General features: G+C 40.9%; 1 protein-coding gene across 1 annotated transcript in view; it reads right to left on the reverse strand.

Annotated features, from left to right (window-relative positions):
* The window catches only part of TMTC1 (transmembrane O-mannosyltransferase targeting cadherins 1), a 175,791-nt gene that overhangs the window by 100,177 nt on the left and 57,690 nt on the right, over nt 1-17,924 (reverse strand). The window contains exons 6-8 of the mRNA XM_084647478.1: nt 17,506-17,587; nt 16,350-16,453; nt 1,467-1,656 (exon numbers count right to left, since the gene is read on the reverse strand). Of these exons, the coding sequence (XP_084503604.1) occupies nt 1,467-1,656; nt 16,350-16,453; nt 17,506-17,587 (376 nt within the window). The remainder of the gene's footprint in view (nt 1-1,466; nt 1,657-16,349; nt 16,454-17,505; nt 17,588-17,924) is intronic.

A 17,924-nucleotide genomic window follows, 5' to 3' on the forward strand; every position in this document is an offset into this window, starting at 1 on the left:
CAGGATCTCCAAGGAAAAATGGGGGTGCAGGCGGGGAGGAGGGGAACCAACTACACAAGGCTCAAAGTAGCAAACAAGCACATTCCTAGGAAATGAAATCCCTGCATTGCACACAACCCTAATTTTGACAACTGGTAAAAGATAAGAAGCTAGAGAAACATCAAGGAATAAAGGGTGTGATTTCAGAACTGCTCAGTGTTGAGCAAATGGGAAATTTTATTATTGCCTTCAGTTGGAGCAGAGTTAGATCAAAGCGAAGCCCTTTTGAAAATCCTCTCCAAAGATTCTGATTTTACATCAAAGTAGCTAGCAATAAAAAATAAAAGCAAGATAAATACAGAAGACATATGACCTGTAGGCAGAACTACAGCATGCCTAAATAGACTGATTTCCCATGTTTTCCCTATGGCATCAGTTGACATTTTAAAGAATCCAAATTAAGGACTCAACGGTCCAAAAATCTTTGTCATTTTTATCCTCCTATCAAGAGCACATGTAGAACTCTGGGCGTGCAAGCAGTATGAGCAGGACCTGCACTTTTTAGCATAATTCAAGAGCTGTCTGTTACCATATAATGGTTTTTCAGCATAGTTATCTGTACACTTAAGGAAGGAACTCTTAAAAATGATCAACAAACCACTAGGTAATTATTTCTTCTCACTTTTATCAAAAGAGATGACTTCACCAGTTGTAACTATCCCTTATTACTGGGGATGCCTCTTACTTTAGACATATATTTCATCTCTGTCCCACGCAAATCCAGTATAATCTCATTTACACATCTGCAGTGCAACATGTATCTGCAATACTGATCTGTGAAAGTGGATTTAAATAACATTGTCCACAGTGTGGTTGTGGTCATGTTGTCCCAGGATATTAGAGAGACAGTGGTGAGATAATATCTTTTATTGGACCAGCTTGTATTTAAACAACATGTCATTTATGCTAAATAATGATTCCCAGGTCATTTTCAACTTATTACACTCAATTTTGTCCTCCTTATTGTGTCTCATATATATGTTTTATTTGGTTTAGAGGTATAGATAAAAATATCAACTTAATCCTCAAATGCTAGTGACAGACACCTGAAGCCAATGGCAAAGCTCCCATTGACTAATGGCAATTGAATTGGGCCCTTGGGTCATGAGCAAAGCTCATGGAAATCAAGGAGAGTTTTTCAGTTGACTTCAGTGGGCTTTGGGTGATTAATAGTAATTTAATAAAGCACTTTTGGCTAAATTCTGGTCTCAGACCAAACAAATGGGAGCAGCATGCATACATTCAATGGCAGCATTTAGCCTTTTGGATTTGCCTGTGAGAGTTATAGGGAAGTAGTTTTCCTCTTACTGTCTATTGTTTGGGAAAAAAAAACAACCTCAATTGTTTTTATTGGTGATTTCCTCAATGATTAGGTAACAAAAATAACATATAAACTACAAGATTTTAGTGTACTTTTTAAAAATTACCTTGAATGCTGTTATGCAATGTAAGCTGAGTAATATCATCACCACCACCAGGAGAACTGTAGCTAAATTCCTCACATCCCATATCGACTCAATTAAAGGAATACTCCCGACCTGCCAGTCATAGCACAGAGTAATTGGTGCTAGCAGAAGCCAGGAATTGAACGCCAGGAGGTACGAATAAGTTAGAAATCTGAAAGATGAAATGGAAATACAATACGTAGAATGTTCTCGATTCCATGTAAGTTTTTTCTTATGTTGAGAGCAGACTGAGTTCATGGTGATCCAGGATATAGTCAATTATTGTCCCTTATACTGGAGAAAAAATAAAAATATATGAAGACAGCAACATACCATTCTATGAATATAAGTCTTCAACATGTGTTATTTATAAACACCATAAAACTTTAAACCAATTATCTCTATATGAGAATTGTACATCAACTTTGAGTGGCTTGACTGTTCTACATATATTATTGGAATGTTATATTTTTGAGGTGAATAATTATTTTTGTACCTGTTTTAATTCTATGTAATGTTTTATTTTTACAAAAGAGTAAATAAAAGTTAAAATTAGAGAGAGAGAGACCCACCCATCAGTCTCTTACAGCAGTATTGCTGGACTCCTGCAATGCAAAGCATCCCTAATTCTAGCTTAACCAGCCATCTGAAGATTCCCTCTGTGCGGAGGAATTCATGTAGCTTAGAGCTGCTACACCAGCTTCTACATCAGACCCCCTGCCTGCTCTCTGGCACAGTCGGCAAGAAGCCCAGACCAAAGTTGGTGATTTCTGGCTCCCATCGTAGCCCTTGGGGGGCATGAGCAGTTGGCATGAGCAGTTGGCATAAGGGAGGCTGCAAAAGTAGAGGGGGAAAGAGACTTCTAACTTTGTAATTTGCTATTTGTAATGCAGAGGGGATTGGGAGGTGGGTGCATGGGAAACATGCTACCTTTTGGGACACGTGAAAGCTTCTGTGGACTGGAACAGGAGCAATATGAATGCATCCAAGTAAATAATTTGACCCTGAGTCATTTGGCAGCTACTTATCTGCAAACCTTAAAGCTGCTCCCTCAAACCATGTTTACAGAAGAGTTTAAATACATTTCTTTGTGAACTGCTAAAATTGGTCGAATACTCACAAAGTCCACTGAGGAGAACTGTGAGATTCACAGTCTATAAACTTTCATTGTTTTTTTTTTAAAAAAGGCAAATATATAGAACCAGAAAGCGCACAGACTTGCATATAAATAATAAATTTATACAATATAGCACTTTTTCATCAGTCTGGCTTGGTTTTTGTATATTACACTCTGGTAGCTCAAAGATTTATTAAAGTGATCCCAAAGGACTCCCAAGACATGTACAAACATATATAAAAGATCATTTCATCCACCACTTACTGTGAAAACAGAGCAATTACTCAGCATGGAGAACACTACACAGTATTTTAGGACAGGAGGTACAGGACACTGTGTCTAACAATGACTTTAGGCAGGCAGTATAGAATTACCCATATTGGAATTTGGCTAAAACACAGGGACTCACAACCCTCACTTTTTTTTTGGGGGGGGGGGGGGAGTTTAATAAACAACAAGTGGTTGGGATTTTCATTTTATTTCTCATCCCAAAAACACTATCTCCAGCAGCATATTGTCCCAACACCTGAGCTGATCAAAAAGTTGTAAGGATGTTTCACTGGAAAAATTTCCTTTTCAGGATAGTTTTTGCAAAGAAGTTTTTCCAATTTTGATACAAAGACTGTAAATCCCACAATTTTTAGGTTCCCCTCCCCCATTGTTTTCCTCCTTTTTTCATTTTGCCATTGTAAAGGGAAAGAAAAGGAAAGGAAAAGAGTGTAAGGAAGGGGTTTTTTTCCCTCCCATAGGAGAAAAATATGAAAGTCAGTTTTTCATCTAAAAAAGTTTTGAATAAAAAATTTTGATCAGTTCTACCCCTCGTCACACTGGGCCATTGGCTCATTACTCTAAATGAAAAATACCATCTTCTAAGCCAGCAAAATCACTTCCTGCAGTACATGGGGGTTCCTCAGAGATTCACCAATCCAAAAATGATGTAGCTTAGCCTTGATGGGATTATACAGCACAATGTCGTATGGCATGACTTGCCATCTTTATAGAATCACAGAATCATAGAATCATTGAATACTAGGGTTGGAAGAGACCTCAGGAGGTCATCATCTTCCAAATGAAAGCCATTCACATCATTCAGTGAATAGTGCCAGGCTGTAACATTGTTATAAACGTGGCTAAGATTTTCAAAAGTGATGAGTAATTTTGGGTATCCAACTTGAAATGTCTTAAATTTTCAGCGGATGAGTTATCCGAGTTAATAAAAAAGGCCCTTAGGGCAACTTGTGTACTGGTATGTTCAAAAAGCATCTCAACTGTCATCCCATATGGAAGATGCATCAAATTACCAGGCAATTGTGAAGCCTCATCACACTTCAACTATTTATCTTCAAGGGAGGGAGAGAGAAACAACTTAATACAGACGAGTGAAATGCTGATGGGTTTAGATAACAGACAGGCTGGTCTTCAGCATCCACTCTCCAGGATACAAGAGATGATAAAACTTTATGCAGCATGTAACAAAAATGTGGAATTTGTTGTTACAGCAAATTGAATCAATTTAATGTGATTTAAAAAAGAATTCCAAATAGATATATAGGCAAGTGTAATATAAAGCTGTACACTCTGCTGGGAAGTTAGTTCAGGTTGATGATGAAAGGTTTTGTGAATGGATCTATTTCCCCCCTCACTGAAGTGTTTTTGCCTTCCCCATAAACTTCAAGCACAGTCTACTTCTGGAGGCAGGGTACCAAAGTAGGCAGACAATTATTCTGTTCAGTTATGGCAACACTCGGGTTCCTTAAATGCAATTTGCCAACAGCAGTGAACTATTTCAAAGCCTACAAAAGACATTACGTACCATGTACAGTTGGCTGAGGCACATCGCCGTACATCAGAATAGAAAACCCTTGGCCATTTCTCCTGTTGTCAGTCCTGAGAGCTCTCATTTAACTTACTTGGTTTAGAATGCATGCACCATGTATCCCAGAATGGCAAAACTGAAAAAAAATGATTTTCCAGCTGGCCTTTTCAAATTGCAAAAATTCTATCAGTGATGTTTCTTGTCACCAACAATTTGGGCAGTCTTTCAATTTTGGTAATCTTGAATGTTCTGTCAGTTGTGTACCTAAAAATGTTGGTGGTTTTCAATTTTTATGTCAAAACTGGAAAATTTACACACAGTTTTTGCAAAACTGCAGAATATCCATGAAGTCCTGCATGAATATGCATGAAACCCTGCAGAATATCCAGGTCTAAAAGATTTGTTTTCCACAAATAGTGGATAACTGTTTTACCATCTATACTTCAATGTGATCTCTCAGACTGAGCTAAAGTGGTAAAAGCAAATGTTTCTGTAAAGAGCAATGCAGCATTCAAAACTTTTCTCCAATGCTTTCAGACAGACCAATGAGGTGAGAGAATTATCGAGATAGAAGGGAATGGTGTAGGGTTCTCTGTGATGTGAAATAAATTTTTACAATGTATGAACCTGCACCCCTGCACATTGTATTGGAAGGGAGGGACTAAATATGCTACAGGTTTTAGATAAAATATAAATCTCTTGAACTGACTAAATTTTCTTAGATTTTTTGCTTCCATTATTTAAATAGATGGGGGAAGGGAGGAGCCACATTCAGGCACCCATGTGATTGCCTGTAAATCCAGCACTACATCTCTTACCTAGCATGTTTGAATAAAGAAAAAAGTTCAGTGCAGGCATAACCTTTCAAAAACATTATTTCAAAACCTGACATAGGATAGAAATAATTTGCAATTTTAAACAGAAATGAAACCTCCTGGAATTATTCCAAGCACTAGTTACATTTTAGGGGCCTAGCTATAGTCAGCAACTAAAATATTTCCTTTTAATTAGTTGTCTGACAATAAATTACATTTTAAATTAATCATCGCCCCTGTATTACTACTCATTTCTGCTGGAATTTCAAGAGGGGGAAAAAGTACAGTGCTTAAAACATTTCTCTCTGTCAGACCTGCTGCATTTCAGCCCAGATAACATAGGCTAACTTGTCATGGTGAGGAGACAACTGGAGGAATTAGCCTCCTAATTGGCATCACGTACTGTCAATTGACATGTCCCTCCCACCCTCACAAAGCCAGTTAACTGGGTTTGCATTGCAGTGGAGATCAATTTTTAATTGCACATTGAACATGGAAATACAAGTTTCAGCAATTGTCAAATGTGGTTTTCCCAGTCCCACAGTCTCTGAAATATTCAGAAGTTGCAAGCTTTCTTTAGCTCTTAGACGCCGTCATGGTGACCCATACTTTCAAATCCCCTAAGGCTAGATTTAATGTCATGTGCTTTATTTGGCACATCATTTATTGCATCTGTTGCAGAAAACAGGAGCATGATTCTGCTATCTGAACTGGTTGCCGTTAGTGCAAAGAGTGTTATGTTAGGCCACTGTTTAAACTCAAACAATATAGGGCACAAATACTTGAAGAATTGTCTGTTGCCCCAGGCAGTAACTGAAAATGATTTAGAATGGAAAAGTCACAGTCTCACTATTGCCAACCCCAACCATACAGAAATCACTGAGTCTGCTAAAAAAAATCATGTCTGGGTGGGTGTGTATAATTTGCTTTTTGGACTGGTTTTTGAAACTCAAGGGTTCAGGTTTTCAGGCTTTTCTTTGCAACAATGACTTCCTTTTTTTTCTTTTTTTTCTTTTTTCTTTTTTTTTTTTTAAAGAGAAGGCTGATCTCCTTGCCTAGTCACATGTGCCAGGAGTGTGGCTTTAAGAAAAACACCAAATATTGTGAGAGATAATAGAATTGTGAGAGTTGGCAACACTAAATCCTGAGAAGGCCTTCTCTGCTAAGAGCCTGCTGCACTTGAATGCTCTTCTCTCCCCTACAGATGCAGGAGGATACCAAACAACACCCACGGGGTTAGGCTAGGGTTGCCAATCCTCTCGGTTTCTCCAGAAGTCTCCTGGAATTGGACTTTATTTCCCGGAGGCTACTGAAGCCAAACCGGGAGATTTTAGGCCGCTAAAAGTCCGACAGCGCAGCAGGGCTAAGGCAGGCTCCCTGCTCTGAGGTAAGTACTGCTCGGCCAGAGCCAGCACCCCAAACCCTCTGTCCCAGCCCTGAGCCCCCTCCCACAGCCAGCATCCCAAACCCCCTCCTGCACCCCAACCCCCTGCCCCAGCCCAGAGCCCCCTCCTGCACCCAAACTCCTTCCCAGAGCCCACACCCCCTCCTTCATCCCAACCCCAGCCCAAAGCCCCCTCCTGCACCCAAACTCCCTCCCAGAGCCCGCACTTCTCACCCTCTCCCCACTCCAATCCCCTACCCCAGCCCTGAGCCCCCTCCTGGAGCCCGCATCCCATCACTCTGCCCCAGCCCTGAGCCCTCTCCTGCATCCAAACTCCCTCCCAGAGTTCGCACCCCTTCCTGCACCCCAACCCCCTGTCCCAGCCCAGAGCCCCCTCCTGTACCCAAACTCCTTCCCAGAGCTCGCACCCTGTCCTTCACCCCAACCCCAGCCCAGAGCCCCCTCCTGCACCCAAATTCCCTCCCAGAGCCCGCACTTCTCACCCCCTCTCCACCCCAATCCCTTCCTGCCCCAGCCCCCTCCCGGAGCCTGCACCCCCTCCTGCACCCCAACCCCCTGCCCCAGCCCAGTGAAAGTGAGTGAGGGTGGGGGAGAGCGAGTGTCTGAGGGAGGAGGGATGGAGCGTGGCGGGGCCTCGGAGGAGGGGCGGGACGGGGCAGGGCAGGGCAAGAGTATTTGGGTCTGTGTGATTAGACAGTTGGCAACCCTAGGCTAGGCTCAGGATTTGTTCGGTTTGTAAATTTTGTTAATTTCTCCCCCTCTGACTTGATTCCTCTGTGAAGTTCACTCAGGCTTGTTTCTGACTGTAGGTGTCTCCATCCCTACAGCCTCGCCCGCTATTACAGGCAGTGCATGAAGGCCAGGGATGATCTCCATGACTGTCGTTGGAAAGTGCAAGGACTGCCCCCTCCAGGCAACCCCTGCAAATGGTATGGGAAGAAGATAGAGCATGACCCGCCTTCTTTTTGTCACAAAGGATTATGCAGCCTATTCCCCCACTCCAGCCCCCAAAGGGATGGTGTAACAAACTGGAACATTGTTAAGTGGCACAATTTAATCCTCTGGGTTACTTTTGTTATGGCTGCCAGAAGATGTTGGGCCTGGGAGCCTAGGAATAGAAGAAAAGGAGTACTTGTGGCACCTTAGAGACTAACCAATTTATTTGAGCATAAGCTTTCGTGAGCTACAGCTCACTTCATCGGATGCATACTGTGGAAAGTGTAGAAGATCTTATTATATACACACAAAAAGCATGAAAAAATACCTCCTCCCACCCCACTCTCCTGCTGGTAATAGCTTATCTAAAGTGATCACTCTCCTTACAATGTGTATGATAATCAAGTTGGGCCATTTCCAGCACAAATCCAGGTTTTCTCACCCGCCCGTCCCCCCCACACACACACACAAACTCACTCTCCTGCTGGTAATAGCTTGTCCAAAGTGACCACTCTCCTTATATTGTGTATGATAATCAAGGTGGGCCATTTCCAGCACAAATCCAGGGTTTAACAAGAAAGTTTGGGGGGGGGGTAGGAAAAAACAAGGGGAAATAGGCTACCTTGCATAATGACTAAGCCACTCCCAGTCTCTATTCAAGCCTAAGTTAATTGTCTCCAATTTGCAAATGAATTCCAATTCAGCAGTTTCTCGCTGGAGTCTGGCTTTGAAGTTTTTTTGTTGTAAAATAGCGACTTTCATGTCTGTAATCACGTGATCAGAGAGATTGAAGTGTTCTCCGACTGGTTTATGAATGTTATAATTCTTGACATCTGATTTGTGCCCATTTATTCTTTTATGTAGAGACTGTCCAGTTTGATCAATGTACATGGCAGAGGGGCATTGCTGGCACATGATGGCATATATCACATTGGTGGATGTGCAGGTGAACGAGCCTCTGATAGTGTGGCTGATGTTATTAGGCCCTGTGATGGTGTCCCCTGAATAGATACGTGGGCACAGTTGGCAACGGGCTTTGTTGCAAGGATAGGTTCCTGGGTTAGTGGTTCTGTTGTGTGTGGTATGTGGTTGCTGGTGAGTATTTGCTTCAGGTTGGGGGGCTGTCTGTAGGCAAGGACTGGCCTTCTCCCAAGATTTGTGAGAGTGTTGGGTCATCCTTCAGGATAGGTTGTATAGGTTAATAATGCGTTGGAGGGGTTTTAGTTGGGGGCTGAAGGTGACGGCTAGTGGCGTTCTGTTATTTTCTTTGTTAGGCCTGTCCTGTAGTAGGTGACTTCTGGGAACTCTTCTGGCTCTATCAGTCTGTTTCTTCACTTCCGCAGGTGGGTATTGCATTTGTAAGAATGCTTGATAGAGATCTTGTAGGTGTCTGTCTCTGTCTGAGGGGTTGGAGCAAATGCGGTTGTATCGCAGAGCTTGGCTGTAGACGATGGATCGTGTGGTGTGGTCAGGGTGAAAGCTGGAGGCATGTAGGTAGGAATAGCGGTCAGTAGGTTTCCGGTATAGGCTGGTGTTTATATGACCATTGTTTATTAGCACTGTAGTGTCCAGGAAGTGGATCTCTTGTGTGGACTGGACCAGGCTGAGGTTGATGGTGGGATGGAAATTGTTGAAATCATAGTGGAATTCCTCAAGGGCTTCTTTTCCATGGGTCCAGATGATGAAGATGTCATCAATATAGCATAAGTAGAGTAGGGGCGTTAGGGGACAAGAGCTGAGGAAGCATTGTTCTAAATCAGCCATAAAAATGTTGGCATACTGTGGGGCCATGCGGGTACCCATAGCAGTGCCGCTGATCTGAAGGTATACATTGTCCCCAAATGTAAAATAGTTATGGGTAAGGACAAAGTCACAAAGTTCAGCCACCAGGTTAGCCGTGACATTATCGGGGATAGTGTTCTTGACGGCTTGTAGTCCATCTTTGTGTGGAATGTTGGTGTAGAGGGCTTCTACATCCATAGTGGCCAGGATGGTGTTATCGGGAAGATCACCGATGGGCCTCTCCTTCTGCCCCTCCACCCCCACGAACATGATACAGTTCTGTGGTGACCTGGAATCCTATTTTCGACGTCTCCGACTCAAGGAATATTTCCAACATACCTCTGAACAACATACTAATCCACAGAGACCTCCCTACCAACACTACAAAAAGAAGGATTCTAGGTGGACTCCTCCTGAAGGTCGAAACAGCAGACTGGACTTCTATATAGAGTGCTTCCACCAACGTGCACGGGCTGAAATTGTGGAAAAGCAGCATCACTTGCCCCATAACCTCAGCCGTGCAGAACACAATGTCATCCACAGCCTCAGAAACAACTCTGACATCATAATCAAAAAGGCTGACAAAGGAGGTGCTGTTGTCATCATGAATAGGTCAGAATATGAACAAGAGGCTGCTCGGCAGCTCTCCAGCACCACTTTCTACAAGCCATTACCCTCTGATCCCACTGAGAGTTACCAAAAGCAACTACAGCATTTGCTCAAGAAACTCCCTGAAAAAGCACAAGAACAAATCCACACAGACATACCCCTGGAACCCCAACCTGGGATATTCTATCTACTACCCAAGACCCATAAACCTGGAAATCCTGGGCGCCCCATCATCTCAGGCATTGGCACCCTGACAGCAGGATTGTCTGGCTATGGAGACTCCCTCCTCAGGCCCTACGCTACCAGCACTCCCAGCTACCTTCGAGACACCACTGACTTCCTGAGGAAACTACAATCCATCGGTGATTTTCCTGATAACACCATCCTGGCCACTATGGATGTAGAACCCTTTAGCTCATCACTCCCTTGTTTAAATAACCCAGGCGCTTTACCTGGTACGCAAGGGGGTTTTAGTTCTTTCTAATGGTGACAAGAATTCATTTATGTCCTTTATTAGGAGAAGAGTTTCTCACTCACATATTAACAGCAGAACTCATTTCATCTCTAGGCTCTTTCCACCGTTTGCAAAGCTCTAAATCAAGTGTGGATGATGAGCCACTTCATGACACTGTTGTAAAACACATGCTGCTGCAATTATAACCTGGTGATGTTATTTAAGGTATTGTATTTGAGTTATATTTATTTGCATATCCTCTAGGGCACATATCTCAAGCAGCTTATCAGTCCAGTCATATCTTCTGCAGGAATTTACTTGTATCTTGTCAACCTATACCATTTTCTTATAATAATCATAAAATAATACGTTCTTTCTCTGCCCAGTACATTCTGTGTTCATAGAGTAAAATCACATTTGTTTAAATAAATAAAATGATAGATCGGTCTCACAAAGTCCGATTTCACATCATCAGTAGGAGACAAGATCCAAATGTCAGCATAAACATTAATGGAGGGGAAAAAGCCCTCTCAACTGCAAAAAATATAATGGCTCCATATAATCCCTTTCATCATCACAGAGCTGTGGCAACTAGAAGAAAAGCTGCCTATCAATACAGTGCTGGGTACACAGAGTACAGAAATACAGAGCTATACAAGCAGCTGCAGCTTGCTGAATAGTAAGATGTACCTTCTACTACAAGGTACAACTGTGGAGGAGGATGCTGTATAAACTGTACTGATCTTTCTATTCATTAATCTAGTAGGTCTGTTTCTGAGTCTCCTCCTAAACTTTGCTGCTAACTAGTTGAAAATATCAGATTTTTAAGAATGAGGCACATTCAAATCAGACATTCAAACGAGACTGATCTTCCAATAAAACCTGAGCTCTTGGGGATCATCCTGATAATGTTGCAATATGCAAAACCCTGGGGCTGATCTTGTTCTCCCCAAACCTATAAATCCCTGAGAGTTTTGTGTTCAAATGTGATCCATTTTCCTAGCTAAAAAATGGTAGCAATGGATTCCAAGGGGCACCCTAAGCCAATCTAACAGATTGATGGCTACACACCAGGGCTTCAACCAAGGTTTACAGTAGGGGGGAAATGGTGAGTCCCCTGGGCAATGACTGACATATGGATTACTACTCCCCAGGAAGTTAAAAACATAGATCTCTTGGAAATCAGTCGAGATAGACATTTTTAAATGGTCTAAAAAGGCCATGGGACCCCAGAGAAAACAGCCTTATCTTTACCTATCCAGTGCCAACAGAAAGTGGAATGAATACAAAAAAAAAAAAAAAAAGATACTGGCTATTTGCCTCAAGGGGTCAAGCTACTTTCTCCAGCCCTGTGTTGGCAATGGATTTTAAAAATGAAACACATGGCTGAGAGGAATAAATGTCTGATGCTAATGTTTAAGCTGTGCCTCTTTTCCCAAAGCTATCTTTGGGTGTCCAGGTATTTGCATTCACAGGATATTGTGTTTCACAAGCAGGGTTTGTAATTGGCTCCACAGCCCCATTATAAATGCCGGTTAACAACCAATATTTCAGGATAGCAACATTTATCAGGGTTTGCTCATTAAACCATATAAGATTAAGTAAGAGACATGTTCAACTCTTTGGCCTGGAGTAGGCAGGTTCACACTTCAGGAGAGAGACTTGTGCTTTGTCATTTTACCATGAGGGTCCCACCCCCTCCTTTTTTAAATGAAAACATATTTTAAAATTTAATATATGGACTGAGGGGGTCCCCATGTTAGTGAGCCAGGACTTCTTGCTGTCTCTGCATTTTCCTGCCTTACCCAAAAGTGAACACTGAAATAAAAAGTCTATTGTACATATTATACTGAAATGCAGATTAAATGAAACACACTGAGAAAGCAGCAAGAGCTCCTAAACTCAGAAAGTGTGGCCAAGAGTCAGAATGCTCTGGATGGCTAATTAATGGGCTGGTATATTGCAGAGGTTGGTTTTAATATTGCTTTACTAGCCTAGGGTCTAGTGCAAATCCCATAGGGGTTGTTGCCTCTGACTTCCCTTGCCTTGCCAGACAAACCTAGCTGGCGCAGCGATCTGCTTCCACAGCAGACGTTTGCTCCTTGAGCTCAATAGCTCTATTCCCTTTGAAGCCTCAACAGTCATAATTAAATGCGTCACTTAGAAAACAAACATAAATCCAAATGAAGTGTAAAAGACGTAAACTTTGGTGGATGAGTGTTTCTTCGGGTTTCTGAATTTCCACTGTGTTGAATTCTCACATATCTGATTGAAACACTTAACACACACACAAAAGCCAAACTACGGAAAAAAAAGTAGTTTGACCACATAAAAAATGCTATCTACCAAAGCAGTCATATTGTAAAGCAAATTAAAAGACACAGTTAGGGCTCATTCATGGCTGCAATAGATGGATTTATGGCTGTCACACAGCCAATGCCTGCAATGGTTACTATACAATTACACTTGGAGAGAAACTTATTTTTTTAAATATTTTTATTTGGAACTTACTGGTAAGGTTGCTGCTGTTATCTGTCTCTTACACTATCTGTGAGACATACTGTACATTGAATATTTTTCCTCAGTCTTAACAAGGTGTTCGTAATACAATATGTACTCATCATTATTCAGAGGACTCAAATATTTTCCCTCAAGAACAGCAGAATAAAGAAACGTTGTGCAGAATGTCTGAAGCATGCCAAGCCTACTGCTGAATGCCCTGCTAAGACTCTAACTGCACTTCAGTAAAAAGTTTACATCAAGCTTTGTATCGCTCAATCCCTTTATAACTATTACATCTTTCCTCCATTTCATCCTAACCCCATTAAGCATGTCACAGAGGCTTGGTTGAAGTTACACTGTGCTGCAGTTGCTTATCCATAGCAAAACTTGTGACAGCAACTTGCAGCGACTTCAACTCAAGTTTATGAATTTTATAACCAGTGGTTCATTAGACCGGGATTCCTTGTGTGGGATACAGGAGGTCCCATTTCCCATCTCTAGTGAGTCTTCAAGAAGAGTAGGATTTCCTGTACCTTTTATTTTCTGCCTTGGCTGAAAGATGGAATCAATCACGTAACAGGCCTATTCTGCCATTCTAGCATTACCTCTACTGGAGGTCATTGTTAGAGGCACAGGCCATCATAATGGAGTATGCTGCAGATCTCACTGAAAGTTTAAATTCTTTTGGTGACACTGGAAGACAGTACTGTCCAGCAGGGTCTGTCCATTAAAGCATTCATAGGACTTGTCTACACGGCAAGTTACTAAGTGGCAAGCCAGGGTGAGAACCTACTATGTACCGGCTTTCTGTGCCGTAATGTCCCAAGTGGACAGTGATACAGTGCAGTGAAAGACCCAGAGTGTGGCTTAGAGTAACAGTGCTTCAAAGTGCAGTATGGCAAGCTGCACTCCGGGACTTTCCCTGCCCTATAGCAGGCTCCACATGGCAAGTTAGTGAGCACCAAGCTGGGGCACTGTAGATTACCACATACACATGCCCGCACTCTGACCTTTGAGCTACTCGTTTGTATCCCTGCACATGCAACAGAATTGCAGAAACTTTATTAGGAGGTTGAACAAACAACTGATTCACTTTAAAAAGATTTCACATTGTCACAATTATAGAATACATCTACTTCCGACAGTTAAGAAATGTGGAAATATATAGTTTTACTGAGGTTAATGCACATGCTTGTGTTGTTGAAGACTGGGAAAGCCATACCAGTCACACAATAAATATTAGGCTCTGGTGAATTAGTTTATGGTCCATGTCCAGCTCACAGTGGATCACATTACAAACATCTAGAGCTGAACAAAAATTTTCCATTGGAAAACACTGATTCAAATATTGAAATGTTCCATAAGAATGTGTTGATTGCAACAAAACTTTAGGTGGAAATCAGGCAGGCAGGCAGGCTGGCTGGCTCTCTGGGCTCCTGACTGATAGGCTGTCCAGCTGGGCAGCCAGTTTGCCAATCCAGAAATTTTCAAGAAAATTCCATTTTGGTTCTTCTAAACTTTCAAAAATTTTCATCCCACAAAAAACTGTGTATTTCTGATTTGGAATGGGGGGGAGGGGATCTGAAACACAAAATTTTCTGTGGGAATGAAATTCTGGTTCTTGTCCAGCTCTACAAACAAAACATGTTTATAGCTGGTACCCTTGTTGGCAGCTATAGCACAGGCTAAGAACAGAATGGGCACTGGACAATGAACTCTTCTTTCCTTCTAAAGATAGTTACTTCAAGTCAGGGCTGACACATATCAATGGGACAACACAGGGAAGGTCGGCCTGCTCTCTGTACCACACCTGTCCTTCAGATAAAGAGGAGCTCAGTCTGCAGTGATATCAATTAGTTGCCTTTCAGAAGCATGCCACTAAAAAAAACCCTGTGCTATTATCAGGGAAATATTCACTCTTATACCAAATAATTTAGTTTTTCTTTTAAAAGCTACCCCAGTCATTGCAGACAATGTAAAATGTTAATTGCAAATATAATAAAACATTTTCAGTTACAGAATAATAAATAACAAGTCATACTGGGTTGGTTTATATTATATAACCTTACTCTTAGGATAAACATGTTAAATAGAGGAACAAACAGCTAAGTCTTTTATACTATGATTTAAGAAATATGTTATTATTAGACACTTTAATGTAAATTCTAAACATGCATCATATGTAACAATTTAGAGCTTTCCAGATTAGCTAGCATGTTCCCTGGAAGCAATTTTAGTATTGCTAGTAATAGGAAGCTGTTGGCACGTTATTAGAGTAGTTTCTCAAATGAGATCCAGTTCAATTTTGCTCCAGATGTTGAACAACAGTGTCTCAATCTCAGTCTGCTAGTCTCAGCTGTGTTTGAGCTTTAGTCTTTAAAAACAACAAATCAGCATTCCAGAAAAATGGTATCAAACAGGACTGCTACTCCTTTCATTTGGAATCAACGGGGACATTGGAACAAAAACTTTTCAATTACTTTCACATCCTCTCTTCAAAACAACATCCCCACAACTATGATCCTTCTTGCATTATCAAGCCAAGCATATTCTTTGTTTTATCAATTAAAGCAAAGCCCCTGAATATAAAAAAGCTCCCCATCATCATCCTAAAATACTGGTTTGGTCTGACTCAGAGGGAAGAAGGTCATTTTCTGCATCATAACAATACTTCCGGAAGCTCCAGTGTGACCTCAAATCCAAGTACTGACTTAGTCCAACTTAGGTTGTGGAAAGTGACAACACCCCAGCCTTGGTTTGACTATGAGGGCAATGAAACATCATTGCTCCAATATCAGCTTCTTTATGCTATTTCACCAATGAATCTGATGATAAAAAACAAAACCTTCTGCTAACATAAATTGCAAGTGTCAGACCATTACTTTTAATTAATCCCTAGCAGCCAGGCCCAGCTAGAGATATATCTTTGTAAGAGCAAAAAGAATACCTGAGACCCCTATCTTGCCTTATATCGTCAAAGTGCTAACTGCTCATTAGCACTCCAGAGGGATTTTTAAGTATCATTTTTTCCATTTTACAGAATCTCCATCTGAGACAAAAAGGTCAAGTGATTTTCCCCACATCACAGGAAAAAGTTAGCATCAGAGCTGGGATACCTGGACTCCCACTGCTATGCTCAAACCACTAGGCGACAAACCTTGCCCTTATAAAGATAAGCTTGTTGGTTTCAACAAAAAAGCATAAACAACAACAACAAACAATAACACCATAATACCACAGGCATTGTTGCATGCTTCAGTGATTCAAATAATGCCAATTGTTTTCTAGTCTTGGGAGAGCAATAAGGAAATACAGTTAAGTGTAGAAGTTAACCAACAAAACAAAGATCTGTTCGTTCCCTGACTAAAACATTTTAGTTCAAGAAAACTACATGTAGTTAATAAGTTTGTGCAGTTATTGGTACTGTACCTTGTAAGTAAGTAAGGTGAGAATGAAGCTGGATTGTCCTGTTCTGAAAACATTGGCATGGAACCTCCCATTATCCAGAAACGGAAATATAAAACAAGAATCACCTTCAGAGAAGAACAACATCTATTGAAATGGTTACCTCCTTTTGAGCAATATTATACCATACATGGAAATCCAAATCTTTAAAATGAAGACTCAATTTTTTTTTATTTATATTTTTTTAGATGGCTCTTTAAGATTTAGCAAACACTGCAGAGAAATCAACACAAACTAGGGCTTGATATCAAATTAATTTCCAGGGCAGTTATGGAATCAATTCCTATTAGCATCAGTGGCATAGCAGGGTGTTAATCCTTGAACATCCACTAAAAAACAAACCACGTTATGAATATACATAAAAGGAATTTCACAAATATTTATCTGGATAATTTTCTACCCTTTTCTGTCATAGTGTCCCGCCACAGTGTAAGTGTGTACTACTGCCATGGACTGTATGGGATATCAAGCCTTCTCAAAACAGACAATGTTTGTGAGTATGAATGTGTCAATACCTTTTCTCATGCTGAGTAATACCTCACTCTGCACGAGTTCCACAGATTTATTTTTGAGCTGGTTTCAAGGGGATTACTTGTGTCATTAGCTACTGTTCCAGGTAAGGGAAACAGAATCTGGCATGTAGGGGGCAACAGGGAAGTTATGCTTTAAAATTAGCAAGCTTTTGATTTCTCCTTACTGCCTGTCCTGCTAGCTGGAGCAGCATGGTCACCTTCTTTCTGGAGATGGGGTTCATTCTTTACACTTGCAGTGATTACCATTGAAAAGTCAGTATTTTCCAATTAAGCCACAGTGGTATATTTTACACTGTAAATTTCCCCACTATTTAGAAAAGGATCAACTGTGGGATATTTGCAAATGTTGATTTTTAAATAACGACCTATGTAAACTAAAAGAGAATTTTAACTAACTGTCCAGCTGAAATTTTATTGGACTATCTTTCATGATTAACTGTTAGTTAACACCACCTAGTCAACCACTTAAAATAGAATTTCAGCTGCAATTTCAGCTTTCTAGTTTTGTTGGTGATGCTATTCAGCAACATTAATGTTAATATTATTTAGGTGTACAACACCACATTTTTAAAATCACTCATACTTACATAACTTATTACTAAAGCAGCCCTCTTCAAAAATGGCCTTGCAGTATACAAGAAATTCTGGTTGTTACTTGCAGTCAGGTAGCTGAAATGCAAATTAACAAATACTTGCTTTAATACTTAGTAGAAAGTAGCTTGTTTTTCACACTGAAAAATCACTGGCACAATGCTCTAACCATCCTATGTCTATCAATGTGTTAACAATAAAGCTATAACGATAAGCATTTGTATCATTTTGCATTTTCAAAGCATTTTCTAATTAGAATTAGTCAACATTTTATTTCTAAATTTTAACAAAATTTCAAATGAAAAAAATTGCAGAAATTATCACAATTGTTTCCCCAACCAGCTCTATTTACAACCATCAACTACTTAATGCTCACAAATCTCCATGTATGACTTGCCCAGCAAGGAAGAAGTCA

The sequence above is a fragment of the Lepidochelys olivacea genome (genome assembly GCF_965140295.1).
Source record: "Lepidochelys olivacea isolate rLepOli2 genome assembly, chromosome: 1".
Lineage (NCBI taxonomy): Eukaryota > Metazoa > Chordata > Testudines > Cheloniidae > Lepidochelys > Lepidochelys olivacea.